A 26,369-nucleotide genomic window follows, 5' to 3' on the forward strand; every position below is an offset into this window, starting at 1 on the left:
TCAGGTTTAATCTTGTTCTTTCATCTGGTACATAGTCCTCCGCCTTTTCATTTTATCTATCTTTCTGTGAAATTGGTTTTCATTCCACAGGCTGCAAGACTGTAGTTCTTCCTGCTTCTGCTGTCTGCCCTCTGGTGGATGAGGGTATCTAAGAGGCAAGTGCAAGCTTCTTGATGGGAGGGAGTTGTAGTGGGTACAGTTGCGTGTTGCTCTGGTGGGCAGAGCTCAGTAAAACTTTAATCTGCTTCTCTGTTGATGGGCGGGGTTGGGTTCCCTCCTTGTTGGTTGTTTGGCCTGACGTGCCCCAGCACTGGAGCCTACCCAGCTCTTGGGCTAATGGTGGACTCTGGAAGGGCTGACACCAAGGAGTACTTCCCAGAACTTCTGCTGCCAGGGTCCCTGACCCCGCGGTGAGCCACGGCCACCCCCTGCGTCTGCAAGAGACCCTCCAAGAGTAGCATGTTCAGTTTTCCAAGGGGTCAGTGCTCCTTCCCCTGGGTCCTGATGAGCACACTACTTTGTGTGTGCCCTCCAAGAGTGGAGTCTCTGTTTCCCCGACTCCTGTCAAAGCTGTGCAATCAAATCATGCTGGTCTTCAAAATCTGATTCTCTAGGAATTCCTCCTCCCATTGCCAGACCACTAGTTGGGATGCCTTATGTGGGGCTCAGAACCTTCACTCCAGTGGTTGGATTTCTGTGGTATAAGTGTTCTCCAGTTTGCGAGTCATCCACCCAGCAGTTGGGATTTGATTTTTATTGTGATTGCACCCTTCCTACCATCTCATTGCAGCTTCTCCTTTGTCTCTGGATGTGGGGTATCTTTTTTTGGTGAGTTCCAGTGTTTTCCTGTCGATGACTGTTCAGCAGTTAGTGATGATTCCATTGCTCTTGCAAGAGAGAGTGCTCAATATTTTTAAAACATTAATTCTCTGTAAATTGATCTATAGATTCAACACAACCCCAATCAAAATCCAATCAACCTTTTAATAAAAACTGACAAGCTACTGCTAAAATTAATATTGAAGTACAAATGTAAATTTTTGTGACCTTGGTTTGGCAAATATTTTCTTAGATATGTTATCAAAAGCACAATCAATGGATTTCATAAAATTTACAATTTTCTGTTCTTCAAAAGACACTTCTTAAGACAAGCCACTTACTGCAAAAATGTCTTTTACAAATGAAATCTAATAAAGGATTTATAGGTGACAAAGCACTTGAATCCAAAATACATAAAGAATTATCAAAACTCCATAAATACAAAACAGGTCAATAAAAATGGGCAATAGATTGGAACAAACATCACCAAATAGCACATGAAAAGATGTTCAACATCATCTGGGAAATGTAAAATTAAGGCCACAATAAGACACCACTACATATTAGTGTAGATGAAATTTTAAAAGATTGACAACACCAAGTGTTGGAGAGAATGTGGAAGAATCAACTCTCCTACATTGCTGGTTGAACTGTAAAACGGTACCTCCTCACTGGAAGATAATTTGGCAGTTTCTTTAACATACAAGCACCATATCATCCACCAACTTCACTCCTTTATCTTTACTCAGTAGGTGAAAAAAAAGCATGTGCCAATACAAAGACTTGTACACAAATGTTCACAGCAGCTTCATTCTTAACAGCCAGAAACTGGAACCAACCCAAATGTCCATCTACAGGTAAATGAATAAACAAATTGTGGTATACCTGTACAATGAAATACTACTCAGCAATAAAAAGGAATACTCAAGTAGGAAGGAATCTTCTTCAACTTGATAAAGAACATCCATTTAAAAAACCTACAGCTAACACCATACTTAATGGTGAGAAACTAGAAGCTTTCACCATAAGATCAGGAACAGGTCAAGGATGTTCCCACTGTTGTACCTTTTCAACATCATACTGGTGTATTAAGAATAGGAAATAAATAATATACTGATTAGAAAAGACGAAATAAAACATTGTTCACAAATCACATGATCGTCTATGTAGAAAATCAGAAAGAATCAACAAAAAAACTTCTTAAACTAATAAGCAATTATAGCAAGGTTGTAGGATACATTTGCTTTCCTATATTAATGATAAACAAATAGAATCTGAAATTAAAAACACAATATCATTTACATTAGCACCCAAAAAATAAAATATTTTGGTATAAATCTAAAAAAATATGTACCAGATCTATATAAGAAAAACTAAAGAACTAAATAAATGTAGAATATTCCATGGAATATTCCATAGAATACTGAATCAATATTGTCAAGATGTCAGTTCTTCCCATCTATAGATTCAACATGATCCTTGCTCCCAACAAATTGCTTTGTGGATATTGACAAACTGATTCTAAAACGTATATGGAAAAACAGAAGATACAGAATAGCCAACACAATACTGACAGAAAAGAACAAAGTCAGAAGACATGCCATATGACTTCAAGACTGACTATAAAGATATAGTAATCAAAACAGTGACACTGGTGAAAGAACAGACTGATAGAACAGAGACCCCAGAAATAGATTAATTTTACTATAGTCAATTGATCTCTAAAAGAAACAAAGGCAATATAATGGAGCAAAAAGAGTCTTTTCAACAAGCAGTGCTGGAACAACTGGACATCCACGTGCAAAAATATAAATCAAGACACAGAATTTACACCCTTCATAAAAATTAACTAAAAATGGATTGCAGACCGCAATGTAAAACACAAAACAGAAAACTCCTAGATGATAACATAGGCAAAAATCTAGATGACCTTGGGTATGGTGATGACATTTTAGATACAACATCAAAGACATGTTCCATAAAAGAAATAACGATAAGCTGGTCATCATCAACATTGAAAACTATTGCTCTGCAAAAGACATTATCAAGAAAATGAGAAGACAAGCCACAGACTAGGAGAAAATGTTTTCAAAATACATATGTAATAAAGGACTATTAACCAAAATACACAAAGAACTTTTAAAACTCAACAAGAAAACAACTCAATTCAAAAATGACCAAAGACCTTAACAAACACCTTACCAAGGAAGATATACAGATGGCAAATAAGTATATGAAAAGATGCTCAACATCATATCATTAAGGAATTGCAAATTGCAATGAGATATCATTACACACCTGTGAGAATGGCCAAAATCCAAACACTGACAACAACAAATGCTAACAAAGTTGTGGAGCAACAGGAACTCCCATTCATTGTTGGTGGGAATGAAAAATGGTACAGCCACTGTGGAAGACAGTTGGGTGGTTTCTTACAAAATGAAATATACTCTTACCATGTAATCCAGCAACTGTGCTCCCTGGTATTTACCCAAATGAGTAGAAAACTTACTCCCACACAGAAACTGGCACATGGGTGTTTACAGAGCTTTATTCATAATTGCCAAAACACACAAGCAACCAAGTTGTCCTTTAGTAGGAGAATGGATAACTAAATTGTGGTACATCCAGACAATGAAGTATTATTCAGTGCTAAAATGAAATGAGCTACCAAGCCACAAAAAGACATGGAGTCACCTTAAATGCATATTGTTAAATTTAAAAAGCCAATCTGCAAAGGATACATATTAAATGATTCCAACTGTATGATATTGTGGAAAAGGTAAACCTATGAAGACACTAAAAAGATCAGTGGTTAGAGGGTATAGAGAAATGAACAGGTAAAACACAGAATTTTTAGGGCAGTGAAACTATCCTGGTATACTATCATGGTAGATACATGTCATTATACACTTACCAAAACCCACAGAATGTACACTACTAAGCGTGAACCCTAATATAAACTACAGCCTTTGGGTTATGTCAGTGCAGGTTCATTGACTGTAACAATTACACCACTCTGGTATGGGATGTTGCAGGGAGGAAGGGGAGACACACACAGACCAGGGGGCATATAGAAACTGTACATCCTATTCAATTTTGCTATTAAAAAATAAAGTCTTTTTAAAAATTTTATAAGGAATACTCATACAACCAAATATTACTCAGCAATAAAAGGAAATAAACTGATATATGCAACAATCTGGATGAACTTCAAAATAATTATGTTGGAAGAAGACAGAAAAAGACATACATAGTATGTTTCAATTTATATAAAACTAGAAATTGACAACTACTTTATAGTGACAGAAAGCAAATCAGTGCTTACTTGGGGGAAGAGGGTTAGGAAAGGATGAAATGTATGTTTTATAGGGGACACAAAGAAACTTTTGGGGGTAATGGATAACATTCACTATCTTCACTGTAATGATGACTCAACAGTATATATATCTTTGTTAAAATTTATCAAACTGTACACCTTAAACATGTGAAGCTTATTATATGTCACTTAGGCCCAGTAAGGATGTTTTTATTAAAATTGAGAATAGGAGAGGGACTGGAAAACATTTATTATACATGTAACTTTTGTGAGAATTTTTACCAGAAGGGCAGAAAAAGAGATCAGATAGAAGCTCAAGAGAGATGATGGGTCAGGGAGAGTATTTTTTTAATGCGAGATGTTATAGCATATTTTTAAGCTGACTGAAACGACTGAAAAAAATTTATGAGACAAGAGAAGGGTCAATTGTTGAGAAGAGGCAGTATGTGACAGGACTAGAAGAGATGCTGTTGGTCCTTCATTGTGCATCAGCTATAGCAGGCAGAGACTACCAGTACAGACAGATAGGTTGGTAGATATGGTGGTGAAAGTTCTTTTCTGACTACTTCTCTTTTCTCTTTAAAACAGAAAGGATTTCATATGAGAATAAGAGGAGGTTCTAGAAGCATAAAAAGAAATAAGGTGTGAAACAACTGTAGGGAAAGAGTAGATAGACTGAAGTAACAGTACTCAAAGTGAGACCCTTTAGATTACCTAAGACCTTTTCTGGTGGTTAATGAAGTCAAAACTATTTTCACAGTCATACTAAGATCTTATTTGTCTTTTTCATTCTCATTCTGTCATGAGTATATGGTGGATTTTCCAGAGGCTACAAAACATGATACTCAGCAGGCTGAATGCAGAAGCAGGTATGAAAATCCAGTTGTTGTCAATTAAGACAGACATTAAAGATATTCACAAAATAAAACACAGTGCTACTCTTACCACTAAATTTTTTTATAGGAAATACCTATTTTTCATAAAAATATGTTAATATGTAATGGGTTTATTATTTTTGAAGGAATTAAAGCATTTTTAAATTTCTCAGTTTTAAAATTTAACCAAATAAATATTGACAGATAAAACCCACATTAAGAAAAGCTTGCTGTAGTCCTCAATAATTTTTTAAAAATCTTTTTAAATACTGATTTATTTTATTTTTTGGCTGCATCGGGTCTTAGCTGAGGCACGTGGGATTTTTCGTTGCAGCGCACGGGCTCTTCGTTGCGGCACGTGGGCTTCTCTCTAGTTGCCGCACGCGGGCTCCAGAGAGCGTGAGCTCTGTAGTTGCAGCGTGTGGGCTTAGTTGCCCCTGGCATGTGGGATCTTAGTTCCCCGACCAGGGATCGAACCAGCATCCCCTGCATTGCAAGATGGATTCTTAACCACTGGACCACCAGGGAAGTCCCCTCAATAATTTTTAAGGGCACAAAAACGTTCCAAGACCAAACAGTTTGAGAACAACTAACCAGGAAAATGTATGATTTCAGAATAGTACCAAGAGCCACTTGTACTTACTAATCTTGACTTACAGTGACATCAATCAGCATTCAGCTGCCTGACTGGAGAAACTGACAAGGCAGAGAGTAAAGATTTCAGCTAGGTTGAGTTTCACCAGGCTAGCACAATTAGAAGAGAGATGAGCAAGCAGTGGATGTGCAGGCAAAGAAATGATTTCAGTGGTAGACTACAGACTTGAAACTAGTCAAGAAGGAAATTACGATTAGAGGATTACAGAAACCAATGTAGCTAAATAATTACTGGGATTGAAGTTTTAAGTAAAGTGAGGCAGAAAATGGGAGACGGTGAGAAGTCAATCTTTCTGAGACTCAGTTTTCACACCATATCATCAGCTTACAGTTGTGTATTCTTGAAAATTATCAGAGCTTTTACATACACCATTTCCTCTGACCCCCACACCTCATCACCTCTCCCCCACACACACACAAAAAAAACCCCACATTGTGAGGTATGTAGGTATCTCATATGACAGATTAAGAATCAAAAGGGTTAAAAGACTTACCACAGGTCATGTAAATAATAAGAGTGCCTTTTGCTATAGTCCAGAGGATCCGGGAAAGCTTTGCAGGAGGTGGCATTTAAGCTGTGCCTTCAAGGATAAGATTTTCATTGGCTAGGAAGACCATTCCAGGCTACGCAAAGATCCAGTATGAGGGCCAAAATATAAATAAAATAAGACTAAAGGCTAAGTCCAAAGTGGGTAAAGGGCAGTAATCAGAAATGACACAGTAGAGAACTAGAACTGAAGTCTTCTAATTATGCTATGGCACACTGCTTAGCATTTCCTAGAACAGCTCTGTCCCAGCAGCTAGCCACATGTGGCTATTTAAATTTAAATTAATTAAAATTAAATAAAATTTAAAATTCATGTTTTCGGTTACACTAGCCATATTTCAAGTGCTCAGCTGCCTCATATGGCTAGTGACTATAATACTGAAGACTACAGCTATACAACATTTGCTTCATTGCAGAAAGTTCTAGATGGCACAGTTTTACAGTGGAATTCAATAAAGGTTAACTTCGAACTACAGGTCTGAGTTTTCTACAAAGCTAAAAAAAAAATCAGCCTCAAAGAGTTAATTTTTTTAAGGTTTAGATTTCTATAAAAATGATTTATATGTAACCAACACAGGAAATAACAGGTTCAAGGAACAGCAAACTTCTACTACAGTATTTCCTATACATTAACACTAAAGATAAATTTCATGCCACTGTACATCATCTTTACCAATCTTTAAGTAGCAATTAAAGTCTTTATAAAATGCTCTTTCTAAAATGCTGTTTCCATCATCTGTTCTGTCACTACCTTTTAATTTCAAATAAGGAAAATACCTTGATTTAATCAACCCACATAAAGGTTCTCTTTAGTTGAATTTACCTTATGCTTTTAAGTACAATTCCTTTACATTTTCAGAACAGAAGCACAAAATCTTAGATCAGGAAGAGAATTTACAGGACATCTGATCTAATCTCATTTTACAGAGACTGAAGTGATTTGCCCTTATCATATGGCTACTGGCAAAACACAGACAAGAAGCCTCTTGGCTTCGAAAAGTAATCTTTCCAACTCCATCATGCTGAGCACATTATGAATAAATCCTAAACATTTCACAGAAAGAAAACCTAGAATGGCTATTAATGGAGACAATCAAAAGCTCAGTGATTTTCAAAACAAAAAGTAGAGGGGGGCTGTAGTTCTTAAGTAAGCACTACTTCCACTAGAGGTAAAATGCATGGGAGATGGGTTTTCATAACAATTACTAAGAATCTGCTCTTGCAATTCCCATTTCAAATTGTGAAATTTTAGCAATTTTTAAACAGTAATGACATTATGAGTTTCAATCACCATTATAAAATGTATTCCCCAAAATACTATAATAATTATATTATCTTAGGCCTTACTGTTATTCCAGCAGTAAAAATTTATAATCAACAGTAAACAATTTTCAACCAAGGGAATTGTTTTTTAACCATACTGATGAATTTACTTCTGATCCTTAAATTTACTTTAACCTAATTATAAATGATACATAAAAAACAGAAGGCCTGTGAACATGTAAATATTCTCAGATAACGCAGACATTGTAAAGAACTAGTGCTTTAAAGACACTGATGTATTATCCATCCTCATAAATGACAGCCTTCTACAATGATACACCTAAAAATTTATACACACATTTACACAACATACATTAATAATCCAAAAATCTCAAACTTACTGTTTTAAAAGAGGTACCTCTAAACAAGTACATGGAGCTTATGGCTAAGTAGTGTAATACTTTTCAGACCTAAGAATGAGAATTAAAATTACGAATGGTGGAACAGAATGGAATAAAAAAGCAAGAACTTTGGAGCCAGACTAACCTAGATTTAAGAACACACAGACCTCTAAATTATTACCAGTGTGACCCCGGGTACTTGAGAGCCTGTTTTATCACCTATAAAATGGGACTATTACCACCTAATTAACAAGGTTTCAGTAAAATTTAAAAGAAAATATTCAAACATGGGAGCATGCACTGACTAAACCAAAAAGGATTGCTATAAAAACTGTTTGAGGTCCAGTTGAAGCTAAAGACTGATTCTATAGGGGCACCAATCTTCATGGTTATATGATTTTTTTTCTCCCCAAGTCCCACTAGTAGCTGAGAAGTAAGCATAAAGAATTTGTACAGCTGAACGGATTTAGAGTGAAGATTTCGCAAGATTTTTCACTTTAAGTGAAAAACACTGGGTCAAGGAATTAGATATTACAAGTCTAGGTTGAAAAAATAAGTGAGCTAATATGGAAAAAATACAAGTATGTATGGAACATAGTAAGAGCTCAAATATTTACTGCATTTCATTCACTGAATATTAAGTACTAAGTATTATAAAGTAGAAAACAGTATAGCCTGAGACTTCCAAGATGTGAGAATCTAGAAGAGAAAATAAGACATGCAAGGCAATGGATGTATGGTAGAGCCATCATATAATTTGTCATCTAAGCCAAAACAATTTTTAGAGTGAAAGGAAGTGGAGGAGTATTATTGATAATTATGCCAGAAAAACAGTTGTAAGCCTAGACATTCCAAGGCAAACTGGGTTATATCACCTTTATGAAAGTCACCATAGTTAAGGGTGAAAACAGAAAATTGGGGGAAAGAATGAGAGAAGTGTGGAGGGTGAGAAAAGTTGCATCTAGAAAGTGATATTTTCCTTCAGCTAGGCCCAAACTAGTGATTCCTAATTTTGTTTGGTAATCTGTGGGAAAATAGTGGAATTTAAGCTGGATTTTAGGCAAGGTGAGTTTTTCCAAGCAGAGAATGGGCACTATGGGAAGAAGTACAAAAGTAAACAGATTCACAGAAACAGAAAATGCAAGGGAAGTTTGAAGAAGAAAAATCTAAGTATTGGTAACAAATAACAGAAATGAAGTCAGAAAGGCAAATTCTTAATTCAGTTTGCACATCCGTATTTCTTAACACTTATTTAACACTTACCTCTGTTGACCAGGCTTTATGCTGAGAAAGGACAAAGAGGAGGCACACTCCTTGCCCTCCAGGAGCTTAAAGTCAAGTCAGGGAAAGTGTAAATAAGCAAGAGGGAAAAAATAATACTGAAGAGTGAAAATACAGGAAGCCAAAAACATTATCTAGAAAAATTAATGTAGCAGAAGTTCACATATTACAGTGGAAAAAATAAAGATGCAGAAAAAGCAATTAGGATATGTTAACTTGTGAATATGACCTTAGTTGGAAAACTTATAAACTCAAATGCATATATAAAAAAAGAGAAATGCTAAAAATCAATAATCTAACCATTCATTTCAAGAAATAGAAGAATAGGAAATAAATGCTCCAAAAATAGAAAATGTAGAACAGATAATAATGAAACAGAAAACAAACATAAGAGCATCAAGATGAGTCATAGATGGGTTCTTTGAAAAGTCTAATAAAATTGATAAGCTCCTGGCAAGACTGATCCAGAAAACAAAAACACAAAATACGAACATGAGGAATGAGAAAAGGAGGCATTACTACAGATCCTCCAGGCACTAAAAGGTAGTAAGAGAACATTATGAACAACTTCATGTCAAAAGATTTGAAAACATGAAATTGACAAATTCCTACAAAAACTCAATGTGCCAGAACTGACACAAGAAGAATGAAAATCTAGACAGTACCATGATTATTTAATGAACTGTAACTAAAAATCCTTCCCATAAAAAAATTATTTCAGGCCAGGATGGCTTTACCGACAAATTCTACCAGTCAAAGAAAAGAAAAAAAAAAGGACCAATCTTAAACTCTTACACAGGATAGAAAAAGATGCAACAATTCTCATATTTTTTAATGAGTCTAGCGTGACTTTGATACTAAAACTTGGCAAAAGCATTATAAGGAAAGAAAATTACAGGCCAATTTAATTTATAAACATAGATGGTGAAGAAAAAATTTTTTAAAAATAGTTGAATCCTATAATATAATAAAGGATACATTCATCAAAACCAAACTGGTATCAGTCCAGAAACACAAAGATGGCTTAACATTTTTTAATGTAATTCACATTATTTTAAAAAGTATATGATCATCTCAAAATTAAGATAAAGCACTTGATAAAATTAAACTCCATTCATGATAAAAATTTTTAAGCAAACTAGGAATAGAAACTTTCCTAATCTGATAAAAAAAAGTTTTATTAAAAAAAAAAAACTACAGCAAACATCATACTTAATTTTGAAATGTTGAACACTTTTTTACCTCTGAGATAAGGAATGAGACAACGATGCCTGCGGTCACCACGTTAATTCAACATCAATAGTGGAGGTCCTAGCCAGTGCAATAAGCAAAGGAAAAGGAGGATTGGAGAGAAATAAGGCTTTAATTATGCATAGATTGCATGACTGTATAGATGGAAAATCCAAAAGACTCAACAAAGTATACATACATACACACACAAACAGAAAAGTATAAGTGGTAAGTATGTAGTCGTAAGAACTATTACAAAGTAAGCATATCCACAAAACCATCACCCTGGTCAAGAAATAAGTCTTTACCAGCACTCCAGAAGCCCCTCTCCCATTACTTTCTAATCACAAATCCTTCTCTCTTCCTTAGTAATAACAATTGACTTATAATTTCATTTTATTCATTCTTAATTGATGTCTTATTCCATTTCTGCCCACAGGTTCTACTACTAAGTCCCAACATCACCCTGTGCTCTCAAAATTTATCACATAAATCAATAAAGATGAAATCCTCTCCAGAACTTCCCTCTTATACCTGGAAATCTCTCTGTATTTTCACCTATCATTTTCTTTTTCTCTGCCTAGTAGAAAGAAGAACCCCTCATCATTTCTAAGATTAGCCTCACTCATCTGTGTTTTTAATGTTTCCACTTACTTTCTGTTCCTGGACCTTGCCATATCAATGTTCTTTTCCCATCCCCCTCCCAAAGACAGAGAAGTCTCATCATAAAAATTAAAAAGCTTTTCTTCAACTCTCTGTAGTGGACACCCATGGAAAATATATACTCTTGGGTTATGGCAATAACCGTATCTAGTTTCTAAGAGCAGCAATGTCAGTATAATAGGCAAAACTACAATGTCCAGTGTTTCAAGGGGCAGAAAGCAATGACCTTGACAGACTGCCCCTAGACATTATCTTGGCTATGGTTCTGGATATGTTTCTAGATGCCTAGCCTCCTTTGGTTTTTCATTTCCATACCCGAATCACTCCATATCCTTCAATAAATTTTATTTTAACCAAAGTAGTTTGAAGTGTTCATAATTAAAAACCTTCACTGATGTCTTAGCTCAGGCTGCTATAACAAAATACCACAGACTGGGTGGTTTAAACAACACACATTTATTTCTCACAATTCTGGAGGATAGCAAGTCTGAGATCAGGGTGTTAGCATGGTTTGGGTTCTGGTGAGAACTCTCTTCCTGGCTTGCACATGGCTACCTTCTTGCTGTATCCTCAAAATGGTGGAGGAAGGAAGCTCTGGTGTCATTCTCTTCTTATAAGGGCACCAATCCTATCATGGGGGCTCTAACCTCATGACCAACCTAATCTAAACCTAATCACCTGCCAAAGACCCCTTTCTAACACCACCAGATTGGGAGTTAGGGCTCTAACACAGGAATATTGGGACAACACATTCAACCCACAATAACTGATACATTATTCTTCCCCCTCAAATTACTTGGTCATGTTCCTCTTTCCCAAGAGCAGGCCCTACCCTACTACTTCTTCACTATCCCCTCATTAGTTAATTTTTTGGAATTTGACCCTTTTCCTAACCATTTGTACTAAATTACTAGGTCATCAATGTACTTCTCTTAACCACTAAATGTATTGGTCTATTTATCAAGTAAGAATTTGTTCCCAGATTATTTCTCCCCTCCCTTCCTCCCTCCCTCCCTCTTATCTAATCAAAGTACCTCAACCTTTTTAAAAAAAAAAAAAATATTTATTTATTTGTTTGGCTGCTCCAGGTCTTAGTTGCAGCACGCGTGATCTTTTAGTTGCCGCATGCGGGCTCTTAGTTGTGGCATGTGGGAATCTAGTTCCCTGACCAGGGATGGAATCCGGGCCCCCTGCACTGGGAGCACAGAGTCTCAACCACTGGACCACCAGGGAAGTCCCCAAAGTATCTCAACATTTAAAATTTTTTCCAGTCCCCTCCCTACTTCCTCTTCCTTACTTTCTCTCTTCTCTTCTCCCCCTCTGCCTCCTCTCTCCCTTAAACAGCTCATCTAATCCAAATACCTTGATCCTAATAATTCCCAATTCCACGTCCTCCCCCACTACCCTCTCCTAACAAATTTCCAACTACAGCTCTAAAATATGCCCCAGAGGCACAATTAAAATGCCTCCAAAAAGTTACCAGATTGATTCATCAATCCTTCTACTATCCTTTTTTAGTCATTCAAGAGAGAAACATAAGTTCATATCCAACTCTTCTCTCCTCACCTATGATATCCAAACACCATGTTTGGATGGACAACACTATGGACACTATGGACAAGAGCAATGGTTTTCCCTTTCACTTGTCTCTCATATCTCCCATATATCTTTTAACTTGCTATCAGAGCTATAAAATATTCTCAAATCACTGACAGACAATAGTTACCTGCCTTCAAAAGCTCCTCACTGCTTCCCACACGAAGTCTAATCTCCTCAGAATCAGCAAAGTATTTAAAATCTATGACTTCCCTCCATAAAGCTCATACTTGAACCACGTGGAAACATTAATTCCTTCCACAGAGTCCTCAGTCCAGTTATCTTTTCAGCCTGGAATGCTCTCTTTTCCACTGACTTCCCTCAGAAATGGAAAACTCTTCCTCTTCAAGGTTCAGCTAGAAAATTAGGTCTTCTATTAAGTCTTCCTCCATTTCCAGTTAAACCGCTCCTTCTTCTGCAATCTCACAACACTTTACATTTCTAACATGAGACAATTCATTTTCCCTTGCGTTATGGATAGCTGTATTTGTAAAGCACTTTACTGCAGTTTAATAAGGATTTCATTTAATTTTCACAGCAACTCGATAAAGGAGCTATTATTTAGCTAAGTGTATAAGGAATGAAACAGGCAGAAAGCTTAAGCAACTGGATATAAAATAGACACACACATACACACCATTTTCTAATTCCAAATCTGCTAACAATTAAATTTTACATTTCTTAAGGGCAAAGACCCCAAGGGTCCTAGCATAGCCCTTTCTGTGTAACAGATGCTTTATGTTTTAATAAATATTCTCTCCCCTGTTTGAAATAACCCTGTTTTACCTGTCTGAACTTGAATCTTTCTTGAATATATAGCTCAAAAGTTTCAATTCCTCTAATTAGCATTCTCTGACTCTTCCGAGCCTTACTGATCTTTTTTTCTTAGGCTGTATCATACTACTTGGTATGTTATTACAGATATCTAACACACAGTTAGTCTTACAAATGGATTTATAAGCTTGGGAGCAGCCATCACATCTTATTCCACTGTTATATCCTCTATACTACCTATCACTTGGTTGGTGCTCCATCATCTGTTCCCTGATTGATGTGCAATAGTCCCCAATCCATCCCCTGCTTCAATCTGTAAACCTTTTATTTTTTGCATTACAGGTATAGATCAACTGTTGTGACTAATTAAAACGTTGTCATATTTTGACAGTAAATATTATTCAACCCACTCTTGAAATTTAAAGCACACAAGTCAAGGAAGTATTCTAATCATTTCATGGGAGAAAAGTCAAGAGTGACTATTTTAGATGACTGTAGAGGGCAGCAAAGCAACAGCAGTATCCTCAAAGAAAAATAATGTATTTTTCTTAGGGATCTCAGATTTGTTTTTATATTTTAACAGATGCTGTTAGCGTTAAAGCTTTTACAAGAGACTTTTTAACATGTTGTGTAAAAGCTTCACCAGCTACTTATATATTTAAACATTTTCACTATCAGTTATAAACATAACAAAAATATATGACAGTCCAGATCCTTTTATACACATATGGAAAATAAGTTTGATAAACAATGCATGGTTTCAAAATAGCAACCATAATTGCTAACTCTTTTAAAAATCTTTAAATAAAAGTCAACAATGTTTTTCACTGAAAAATGTAACAATAATCTATCTTAAATACAGAAAAGAGTGTCAACAGTCTAAACAGTCTTATTTCTTGCTAGGAAAGATGTTTTCATTAGTATTAATAATTCTAGCCCTGATATACCTTCTTTTTGTCATTCAACTGAAAAGGCTACACTGTATTAGTGTACAACAAACAGAAGGTAACAATTTAAGAAGAGTTTCTTACTGTTATTTCAATATTAAACTCTGGTTTTAATGTGGACTAGGCAAATGAAGCTACGTCATCAAAATAATCATATATTTATAACCTCAGAATTGCTTATAGGAATAGGGAAGCTACTATAAAAGTTGATGTTCAATACATCTGCATTATTCGCATATGTTCCTCAAAGTTTTTGTTGGTGGTAATGTTTTACCTCCTTTAAGTTTAACAAGCAGAAATCAGAGATTTAGATTTACAGTAGCTCCTACAGCAATTAATATATGCAGACTCATGGTTTAGTGAAAAATGCTATAACGTTTTAGCCCTGTGCCCTCAATAAGGACAGAACTGCTAGCTATGTACCTTCTCCCATTTGAATCTCTTCAGTAAAAAATAAATAAAAGAGAGGCTTTTTAAAAATTGTGCATTTAAAATAAAGGAACCAGGGTATCACTAAGCAGATTTAAATACAAGATAGACTATTGTCTGACTTAGTTAACATTAAATTGAACTTATAACCATGAATGATTATCTCTAATCTAAATCAAATTAGAAGGGAGTTTGGAGTTCATAATGACAAGGACACTTGTGAAATGAAATCTTAATCTACCCCACAGTAGCTATGACTAAATTAGATATCATATTAATAAGTTTCGAAACCCATGGCCTCAGATATTTTAGTAATAACAATCATGTCTATCATGGATAACTCATAGAAAGAGTCACTATATGACATTCATCTTACCATAGTTTCCCAGTACTAACATCTATTTCATTAATACTTTTTTATTTCCTCTGAAATGAAGCCATTAGAAGAGTCCAGCACACTCTTAATAATATATAATGTTCTCAAACGCTAAGTTGGAGTCCTAGCTGTGTACACCTATTTTTATATCTGCCTCTTGATTTTTTCATGTCCTTCCCAATAACAGCACTGGTAGACTTCCATTACAAAAGAGAATAGCTATCTTAATAAACCCACTCTATTCCTAAAACTCAGACCCAGAGTGTGATGTGTTATACATAAAGTGAGGTATATCCCACAGAAGCTGCTCAAACTACATATATCCTGGGGTAAATAATACACTGCTAATTTTGCAATACCAAACAGGAAGAACTGTATTCCTCTTAGGTCAATTTCGCAAATACCTCAGACTCAAAATGGGTAACACAACAGGGAATAAAGAGACAGAGATTAAGAAAGCAAAAAGAATTTCTGGAAAAAAGAAAAGCCAACAAAGAACGTTCTCACCAAGTAACGTCTTTAAAGCCTATCAACCTTTTCTAGTTTATTAAATAAATGAATCATATGTATACTATATATATATATACACACACACACACACACACACATATATATATATATATATATATATATATATATATATGCATTCCTCCCCTATCTTGGAAGGTACGGAAAGAAACAACATCAACCTAATATCAAATATATCAAATATCAAATAGTTTAATTACACTGCAAAAAAGAATATTTTACTAAAGAATTTCTTAAACCATTAATAAACTAATGCACACAGTGACTTTCCATGAGGGAGGGGGTTACATGGTTAGTTTTTCCCATTCCCAAATGTATTCAACCACAGTTCTTTCTTCCAAAAACATATCTTCTGAGACTAGTGTTCTAGTAAACCCTTTGGCAAACATTGCTCTGAACTTAAAAGCATGAAAAAATGAACAGAATTTGCTCGACGGATTAAGGATTTGAAAGATAGCTAGGATCAGATAGGAAATGAAGTCAAATCCAGAAAAGTTTTTGTAGTTATTTATTACAGCTATTATTCTGTGTTATTATTTTATTTCAACATGGAAGATGAAATCATAAATCGAGTATTCTCTTGATACCATTTTGTTGTATAGAAAATTTGGTCAATTCCTTAAAGTTATTAACAGGGAAAAAAAAGCAAATGTTTGAGAGCAAAACTTATCACCTCACAACGTCTCTTTGGCACACAATTATTTTGAGCTGAAAACAATCAAGGTCCAAAAGACTCAGGAAGAAGATTTGACCTTCCTCCTAACTGCTTAAAAAAATTTAGATTGGGCTTCCCTGGTGGCGCAGTGGTTGAGAGTCCTCCTGCCGATTCAGTGGACACAGGTTCGTGTCCCAGTCCGGGAAGATCCCACATGCCGCGGAGCGGCTGGGCCCGTGAGCCATGGCCGCTGAGCCTGCGCGTAGGAGCCTGTGCTCCGCAGCGGGAGAGGCCACAACAGTGAGAGGCCCGCGTACCGCAAAAAAAAAAAAAAAAAAATTTAGATAGTGGGTCTATTCCTGGAATTGAGCTATCACCAGAGATATCTGCAAAAAGTACAGGCTAAGTGTTGTGGGGAAACTCAGCAGGGCCTAGAGAACGGGGTCCACTCTGTGTCCCATAGTCTCTGCAAGGCCCAGCAAAAATTTGTTTACCAAACATTTGCTTTTCCATCTTCATGTGAATTGTCTTTCTCCCCTTTGAAGTCCCATATCGTCACCCCCAGTACCCTCTTTTGTCTTTAGCGGAAGTTGGTATTTAAGGTGAGGGTTTCTGGCAGTATTCCTGGGTCTCTTCCATGTATACATGCCCTTAAACTTTTGTTTGATTTTCTCCTGTTAATCTGTCTCATGTCAATGTAACTCTTAGACCAGCCAGAAGAACCCTTTTGGGTTCTTCCTCCCTTACATGTTAAAACCTATACAGTTTACAAAATAACTTGTGTTTATTCTGTGATACATGCTGATGACATACAGTGAAGCCTGAGGCAAGGTTTTTACTGCAAAGAGCACACACCACAAAACAACTTACAATTAAATTACTAGATAATGAATAAAAAGAGTAACTACTTTATAAAGAAGAAAAGCTCACTGTATGAAAGAAGTGGTAAGGCAAGGCTTCACAGAGGAAATTAATTTTAAACTGGGCGCTTCAGAATTTGAGTAGATAGGAAGAGTAATAACATCTTAGGCCTTACGAGTAAGAGCTAGAGAAGGGCATAACCTACTTTGGAGACCACAAATAGTTTAGACCTGCACTGTCCAATATGGTTGCCACCAGCCATACCTGACTACTGAGCACATGAAATATAGCTTATCCAAACAACAATCTGTAAGTGTAAAACACATCAGATTTCAAAGACTTCCTACAAAAATAAAAAAGGTAAAACACCTCAATTCTTTAATATCAACTGCATGCTGAAATAATAACATTTTGGTTATATTGTGTTAAATAAAGTATATTAAGATTAATTTCACCTGTTTCTTTTATTACTTTCTTAATGTGGCACCATAACTTAAAATCATGTATATAGTTCACATTACTTCTATTGGACAGTGTTAGTTTAGACTAAATTTTATTTTTCTATTAAGCTCTTGAAATAAAGAAATTTGCCCACTACATGCCTAGCACATGAGGGTACAACAGTGAACAAAATAATGACCACATCTATGCCCCAGGGCTTCCCTGGTGGAGCAGTGGTTGAGAGTCCGCCTGCCGATGCAGGGGACACGGGTTCGTGCCCGGGTCCGGGAGGATCCCACATGCCGCGGAGCAGCTGGGCCCGTGAGTCATGGCCCGCGTAGCGAAAAAAAAAAAAAAAAATATATATATATATATATGTATATATATATATATATATATATGCCCCAATCATCAGGCTCCACTCCCCAAACCTCTTGCAAAAAATGTTGATCCAATAAGTCCATAGCGGGGCCTGGAATGTTCTTTTGAAAAAGATTTCCTAGAAACTAGGATCTGAACCTATCCACATACCCTACATTTGCTGACCTTGGCTAGCTGAGAATAGTGATTTATAGACACCCACCTTTTAAAAATTTTACTTCTTCTGAAGAAACCTGAGAGCTTAAAGTAAAGAGCCTCTACTGGTACAATAGCCAACCTATCTAAAAGAGCAAGTTTGATTTTTTTTTTTTTTTTTTTTTTGGCAGCACCCTGTGGCATGCAGGATCTTAGCTCCCCCACCAGGGACTGCAGCTATGCCCCTGGCACTGGGAGCTCAGAGTCTTAACCACCAGGGGACCGCCAGGGAGATCCCTTTTTTTTTTAACTATTAAAGTTAAAAGAAACCAAGTAAAGTTAAAAAAAAAGAAAAAACTATTACAACCTCTCCTATCTATAGAGTCACATGTATAATTTACTATCTCACACCTACAAAATAATCGTCAGAAACGTTGAAAAGCATACTATCAACTCTTAGTCATTTAAACCAGTTATGAGCTGGTATGTTTTTACACATGCCTCAAATTCTAGTTTATGAATATCTACTCACAACGCTACATGGTTACTTCCTTCCTACTGATCTTAATTAGCAGAATGAATGTTGGGCAATTAATAATGTTACAAGAAAAATAATCTCCTCGGATGTTACATTAAAGAGAACATGTAAAAGTCGTAATATAAGTATGCATATCCTTTCCAAAACAACTACAGTACCTGCAATATGGCTGTATCTAGACTTATAGGGGGCAGCCCTCACTAAAATTTTAAATTTTAAATACACAACAAATTTTATTTATGTAAATAATTAAACTATGTCAGAGCCTTACAGAAAAATCATAAGTTTATGAAAGCGTATGGGTGCAAGACAATTTTAGATAAAAATATAAAAGGTCAAAAGTATGACATTAATGGTGCTTAGATTTTTAGATCTGAGTTACTGGCACACAAAATAATTCTATTACTTACTTAAAGGTTATTTGATTTTATCCTACATTTACACATTAATAGCCATTATTAATCAAATGCCACATCTTTCACAAACCATACAGCCAGTATTGTCAATTTTATGAGGACTTTAATAGATTACAGAATATGCTATAGCAATATATTATTAACTCACTAATTTTTTAAGGGGTAAATTACAGAATGCCAAAATACTATTTTTTAACAAGGGTATCACAGCCAGCTTCTCTTCAATAATTTTTAAATAATAGGCAAGAAGCTGTAAGTTCTATTACTTAACTATACAGATGCAAAACGTGCATCAGTTGCTGAAATCACTAAATATATGTATATATATATACGCATAAGTGACATAAACAAGGTAAAACGGTAAATACACACACATCCACAAACATTTAATTGCCCAGCTTTTTCCAATTCCTATTTCTGATTCTGTAGCTAAATGCAAAAAGGAAAATTTGGTCTTTTTTGCTTCCTTTTAAATTTGGTTCACTTTCCAATTATATCTGTTTTGGATGCAGAAAGATTCATATGGGCAATATGTATTATAGGCTCCAACCTGAAACTACCAGTAACTTGATAAGGTAGAAGTGAAATCATGACTCCCTCTTCAACTCCACATTTTTCAATATAACCACTAACATTCTGAGTGATCGTATAGAACTGCCCAGTCCTAAAATGCATTCTACATCATTAAGGGACGATTCAACTAGGTTCCATACAACTACACCATTGAGTTAATTTCACCATATCCTAACATTCTGAAAGTTGGTCATCTGATTATTTACCCGACAGGGTAGAATTTAAGAATGACAAATATTAGGTTGGTTGGTTTATAATGTGCAATAAAATAAATGCTAAAATTTGAATGCACATTCCATGCATTCTAAGCGTTTTATTTTATTCTTTCATTTAATCCTCTACAGGCAAGAGGACAAGAACTCTATAGGCAAACTGATATTACCTTTTTTGAAAAGACGAAAAACCTTAAATTTACTGAGGTTAAATAACTTGCCAACAAGTCACACAGCTAGTAAGTGGCAGTCATTTTTCAGAATCAAACTGTTTATTTAGCATCTAAATCATAAACTGCAGAGAGAGAGCAAACTTATTCCACCTACCACAAGGTCTAATCCCAATAAGAAAATCTAACTCAACTGATTTTTTTTAAGTAATTTTTTTCTCAGTTTACACTAATATCTCTACCTAATGGGTTAGGTATCCTTCTTCTGGGTAACCCACAATACACCTCATGAAGATCTCTATCATAAATACTGAGCTGTCCTATAACGATCTGTTTATGTTATGTCTATCATACTGCTGTAAGCTCCCTGAAGCCAGGACTCTGCCTTATTCATGTTTTATGTCCTCAAGTTCCTATCAAGGAATAGGATAGATAGATCTTTCTTCCATCACCTTCTAAATATCCATTTAAGATATAACCCTGTTGAAAATGGAAAAAGGTGGAACTTAGGTCAAATAGTCTACCTTCTCTTTCATCAATACCGTATCCTAATATTCTCTACTCCTCAAGAAAAAATGTTGGAAGGGAAAGTAAGATAAATCTGATCAGCTATGAACTGATTACTGCCATTATAAAGAAATATGGGCTTCCATAATTAAATAAATGAGGTTTATATCAAGTCAGATAGTGTTGAAAAATCTAGTCCTCTTGACCTTTACACCTAGGACTTTCTTAGGCTTTAAAAAAAAAAACACAAAAAAACAAAAAAACCAACCAACCCTTACAGTTGGTTAATCTGTAAAATTCTCATTTTTAAATTTCAGTTCTTCAAATAAGACAGGTAATGTACACACTAAAAACAGCAAATCTGATTAATGTTTATAGCTTACAGAATATCATGTCTACCAGTTTGACTGCGAGGGTTTTAACAGCAGTAAAATTAACATGACATAAAAATTATCTTGTGCTAATAGATGATATTGCAGAAGTGTAGCATAGTTAAGGCCATGCTAAATGTAAGCATAATATCAAAAATATCAGCAGCAAAAAAAAATAATAATAATAAATCTGTATGTGGTAAAAAAAAAGCATTCTGATTAACAAATTATATAGTCATCTCTTTAAAGCCTAAAAATCTTCTCAACTCTAACAACTCCCACAACATTGTAAACCAACCATACCTCAATAAAATTTTTTTAATAAATAAATAAACAATTCAAACATCAGTACGTGCCAAACCTTGTTAAGTAGTACTATGAATATCAGATCAACGAACAGGTTACAAGAAAATTCCATTTCCATACTTACTAAGTATCCATAAATCAGGACAACTGTGCCATATTCAAAGACTGAATTCTAAAATACAGGTTGATATTAAAAATTTGTCATAAGGGTTCACAAATTAGGGTGTTATAATACTATAAGCCAAAAAAAAGGAAGCTCTTTAAATGAGCAGTGCACAGTGACACAAAACTAGTGTCTGTCTCTACAACTACAAGCTGAGTTGACTCTAAAAGCTTTAATTTACACCTCTCTAAATCACAGTCCATATGCCTATACTACTTTAATTTTTAGGACTCTAAAATATCAAATCCCTCCAACAGCATATTATTAAAGAGATTTTTTTAAGTCCTTTCTTCTTCCATGTAAAAACCAATGTGTTCCTTCAAAAAGTAATCAACACTTCACTTGCACATTCACTATGAAATTATTACCCAGGTTCAATTTCCTTGTATTAACTATACATATTACCTTACTTCAGTCTTCTACGGGGCTTTGCCTAGCTAGATAAAACTTTACTGGAGATAGAAATATTCTCCCAGTCCTTAACACAATCTAAGTCAGAACAGTAAACTGTTAACATCCGCTCCCACTTTCCTCCCACCTTACTGTAATCCACAACCCTCCAGAATGGAAAAGAACGGTACACAACTTCAAACTAGAATCTTGCATCAATCTAAAGCGGTAACAGCATTGAGACTTGTGTAGTGGAACCAAACATCTGGGGAGTGGGGGTACAGAAACAATGTAGATTAGTTAACATGCCATTTATCATACTATACTCTGTAAATGAGAACGTGTCATTACAGTGCTTGAAACGTGACGGTGATTTAGTAGTGGAAATTCTCAGCCTATAAGAGGCACTCAGTCTTTTGAAAATTTTACCTCCCTCATAACCAGCTACCCTGACACACCTACACAGTACAGGGGTAGAGGATTCTCTTTCTTCTAAATCACACCATCCAATAAATCCGCACACGTCTCTCCTTGTAGTAAATACTGGTCAAACTCCTGGTTTCACTTAAGATTTCATTAAACACTGAGATCCAATGCAGACTTATGTACCAGTAAAAATCTCAGGTAAAACACGCTTTGAGCAAGCCTAAGTTTTGCTTCTGCACTTTCCTCACCAAGTAAGAGTCATCGAATGAATAACGTCCTGCAGGGTTCCGGTATTAGGAAAAGACAGAGCTAGTCCCCAAAGACCGGTGGCCTTACTTTCCCACATCGCCGCCTTCCATCAAGGATCACTTAAGTCCACCTCTCTCGCATGAAACGGAGCTCTTTCTTTTTTTGTTTTTTTAAAGGTATTCTTAACAAGTAGGCTTCTAGTCTCTGATACCTAGAAAGTGAACTTACAAAGAGACTACCTCCCAAATATGACAAAACTATAAGACAACGTGGGAAGAAAGGGAAGAGGCGTGGGGCTTGTTTTGATCGTAACAGCTGGGGCACGGTCAATGCAATAAGGTATTTTACACATACATCGAAGTCCTGAGGACAAATAGGGTTGCTAAAATAAACACAGACAGTGAGACATACGTCCCACAAACTAGAAGGCAGCGACGGGCTCAATGCAAAGCGATCCAGAGGCTGCCAGGGCAGAAAGGGGCTGGAGGACCGAAGAAAACTGTAGGGGATGCTGCAGGGTGGGCTAACATGGTGCTTCTCCAGGGCGGAAGGCGATGAGGTGTGGGAACCCGAAGGCTTCATTCCGTCGAGCTCTGGTCCCTAAAGGTATCCTGGCTCACAGCTCAAGTTTCACCCGGGGAAAAAAAGGAGGCGGCAAACGTGCATCCCGTCACCTTAGCCCCAGCACATAAGTCCACGCTCTCGGCTTCCTCCGCGAATAGGCGAGGAAGTAACGGTCCCCGGAGCAAACACCGAGGAGTCCCGAGCACGAAGCACTCGGCGTCCGGGCGGAAAGCGCCGTCGCCGAACCCCAGCCCGCAGCGTGGCGAGCGGCGCGGCCGCGGGCGAGGAGAGCGGGCGGCCGGCGCCGCACTCGCCGGCCCCGGCCCTTCCCCGGCCTCGCCCCAGGCGCGGCGAAAAGTTTCCAGCCAAAGTCCGCGACACCCGCTCGCGCAGCCAACCGCCGAACACAACCGCTTCCCGCCCGGGAGAGCGGCCCACGCCGGCCCCGGCCGCGGCCCCGGGACCCTCGGTCGCGCCTCCCTCAGCCCGCACCGGCCGCCGAGGTTCACCTACCACAGAGCCGGGAGAAGAGCAGCAGCGGGAAGAGCAGCAGCAGCAGCGGCGGTGGCGTCGGGGGCGGCAGCAGGAGCCCGGCCCCGGGGGGAGAAGCGGAGGAAAGTTGTGCTTTGCCGCCTCCGGGACACAGCGGAGCCGGCCCTGGGGTCCGCGCCATCCCCCACCCTCCCCCCGGCCCGCTCGCTCTCCGGCCCCCCGGCTCCCCCGGCCCCGGCGCCTCAGGCTGTGGGCGGCGGCGGCAGGCGCGGCGGCGGCGGAAGGTCCGGTGCGCGCGTCCCTAACTCCCAGTTCTTGAGCCGTCGCCGCCGGCTGACACTCAGCCGAGCACTCGCGGCTGCTTCAACTCCGCGGTCGCCGACGCCACTGCAGAGGCTGTGGCGGGAGCCGCCCGCCGCCGCCGCCGCCACCGCCACTCCCCTCCCCTCCCCCTCCAGGCACCCGCCCGCCTCGAACTCCTGGGAACTCGGAACGCACCACCCCGCCCGCACGGGAGGGGGAGAGGAAGCTGACCCTCAGAGCGCAGGGACTCGCCCGCGCAACTCGCGCTCCCGTCTGATCCGGGAGTGCAAGCCCGACTCCTCCCACCCCGCCCTCCTACACACGCCCCTCCCCTTTCAAAAAAAAACCAAAAATCTCTTTTCTCCTCTTTGATAACGGGGTTTCTCCGAAAGCAGGGCTTTAAAGAGAACAGGAAAATCTGGAATAGGTTAGTAGGCCCCGCCCCTCGCGTTCCTTCCTCGTCCCCCTTCCCAGCGTTTCCAATGGTCTCTCCCACTCCGCCCCTTGCTGGTCCACCGCGGCCCCTGCTCAGACCGAGGCGGAGGGCTGTGGGACAGTCCAGGTCGCAGCTAGGCTCCCCCGAGCGGCGTTCTCCCTCTGGCGGGGACCGGACGAGGGGCGGGGGAGGGGAAGGCACGATGGGGCTGCCTTTCCGTTGCCCATGCGAAAGGTTCCTGTCTGGGAAGCTGGACATAGTGTGCCGGACTAGTCACCTCCCTCCTCGCCGAGGGCTGAAAGGAGAGACTTTCTCCTCCTTCCTGCTTCCCGGGACAGCCGAGCTCTCCGAATCCCTCCTTTCTTCCCGGCCCCACTTCCCCACCAGTCCGCCGAGGCACGTTTGCACAGGCGTTTTTCTTGCCCCTTTCTCTGGGTGGGCAGTTTGGTGAAAGGGCCAACGGAGCCGGGAAAGGAGAGGGGCCCCAGAAGGTTTGCTTTTCTCTCTCTCGCTTCTTTGACCGCCAGGCTGTCCGCTGTCCTCCCCCGGCGACGGGCAACAGGAGGCCTGCATTTCCCCGATCGGAGCGCCTTTAGTGCCGTGGTGTTTTTCTTTGGTTTTGTTTCATTTGCATGTTCGCACGTATAATTGTATTTTCACTGCCTGTTTTCCTATGAACTGATCGCGGGAAAGCGACCTCGGGAAGTGCTAAACACGTGCGCGTGAGAGGAGCGTCCGTGTTCCACCACGACCCTCCTTCACCCCAGCAGCTGCTCGCCTTGCCCTCTTTATTTATTTGCCCGCCACGCACAGCCCTGGTGGCTTAACCTTGGAGCCACAGCCATCAGCGGTTCTGCGGGGGTGGTAGACAGTTTCGACTGTCCTGAGGGGGTCTAGAGGCAGAGGACACAGGTTCTCAGTCCTGACACCATTAATTTTATGTTGGTCCTGCCGTCGCCTCCAGAGAGCCACAAATGTGCTCCAATAAGAAGAAAGTCAAACAAGGATTTAGCCGCCTGTCGCAGCTAAACTAATGCTTGTCTGCCGCCAAGATCACGCTGTCCTCCCCCTTCAATCACTAGGGTCTCCCCGACCTCCACCCACTGACTTACAATGTTTTACTCATCTCCAAGGCTACACACAATTCTACCCCCTGCCCGCCGCTCTTTTTTCTTTCTTAAATTCCTCCTCCCAACCTCTCTTCCAGCGCTGGGTTTAAATACCTCTTTTCCTCCACCCCTTTTCTCTCTCGCAGTCCATGCCTGTTGCCTCTGTCGTCCCCTATAAGCCTGTCTCCTGCAACCACTCCTTTCCATCACCTAGTCTCAGGATGCACTTACGAAGAAACCTTGTCCTGCGTCGCTCCGAGAGATGCCCTGATGACGATCATAATTGACGAAATGTAGCTATTGTGACATTCCTCAGCTGTGCTGACACCACCGCTTCCCTTGAGAAAATTTCTTTTCCTATTTTCGCATTCCCTAAACGTAATTTCACAGTTAAATTTAGACAGAGCCCACTGCGCAGCCAGTAGCTAATTATCTGTTTAGATAGCACTTTAACACGTTGTTGATACTCAGTTAAATGTTAAACAACCCAAATTTTAATGTCGCTAGCAAATTTCATTACCCTAGCCTTTCCCTGATGGTTCTAGTCTGCAGGAAAAAAGTAATTTAGCCAACATTTGAAAAGGTGCCAAAGGCTTAATATGGGGGCCATCATGCAATTGCTACAGAGACCATGAGGGATTAGCAAGTTTAGTGCTTCTCAAAAGGATGATATGGAGCTCTAAAGAATATATTTCCTCCATATTTTGAGAATTGGATTAGTGGCATGCTATTCTCCTCTGACCTAAAGTGAAGAGTTCATGGAAGAGCAGTATTTATACATGTTATATAAGCATGAAAAGAACACCACGCTGCTGTTTTACGTGCATGCATGCATTATGTTTTAATAATAATAATAGTGTTAATATGTCATCTTCAGCCAGAGAAGTCAAAGCAGGAAATTACTATTATCCCTACTTGACAGCCAGAGGAGCGTAGGTACAGAAGTTAAGTGCAAACACTGCAAGCCAT

At 38.6% G+C, this 26,369-nt stretch overlaps 1 protein-coding gene across 5 annotated transcripts in view; it reads right to left on the reverse strand.

Moving 5' to 3' along the window:
• NECTIN3 (nectin cell adhesion molecule 3) overlaps positions 1–25,635 on the reverse strand; it is a 133,873-nt gene extending 108,238 nt beyond the window's left edge. For 4 of the 5 annotated variants that reach the window (XR_010840787.1, XM_059063876.2, XM_067034694.1 and 1 more), the window contains exon 1: positions 23,574–23,989. Coding sequence is in view for 4 of the 5 variants with exons in the window: in XM_059063876.2 (XP_058919859.1) it covers positions 23,574–23,733 (160 nt within the window). In the remaining variant the exon portion in view is untranslated. Of the gene's footprint in view, positions 1–23,573; positions 23,990–25,514 lie in introns of those variants that run through there. The other variant, XM_067034693.1, reaches the window with a different exon arrangement.
• Between the last annotated feature and the right edge of the window lie 734 nt (positions 25,636–26,369).

Source organism: Kogia breviceps, chromosome 5, assembly GCF_026419965.1.
Source record: "Kogia breviceps isolate mKogBre1 chromosome 5, mKogBre1 haplotype 1, whole genome shotgun sequence".
NCBI classification, from domain to species: domain Eukaryota; kingdom Metazoa; phylum Chordata; class Mammalia; order Artiodactyla; family Physeteridae; genus Kogia; species Kogia breviceps.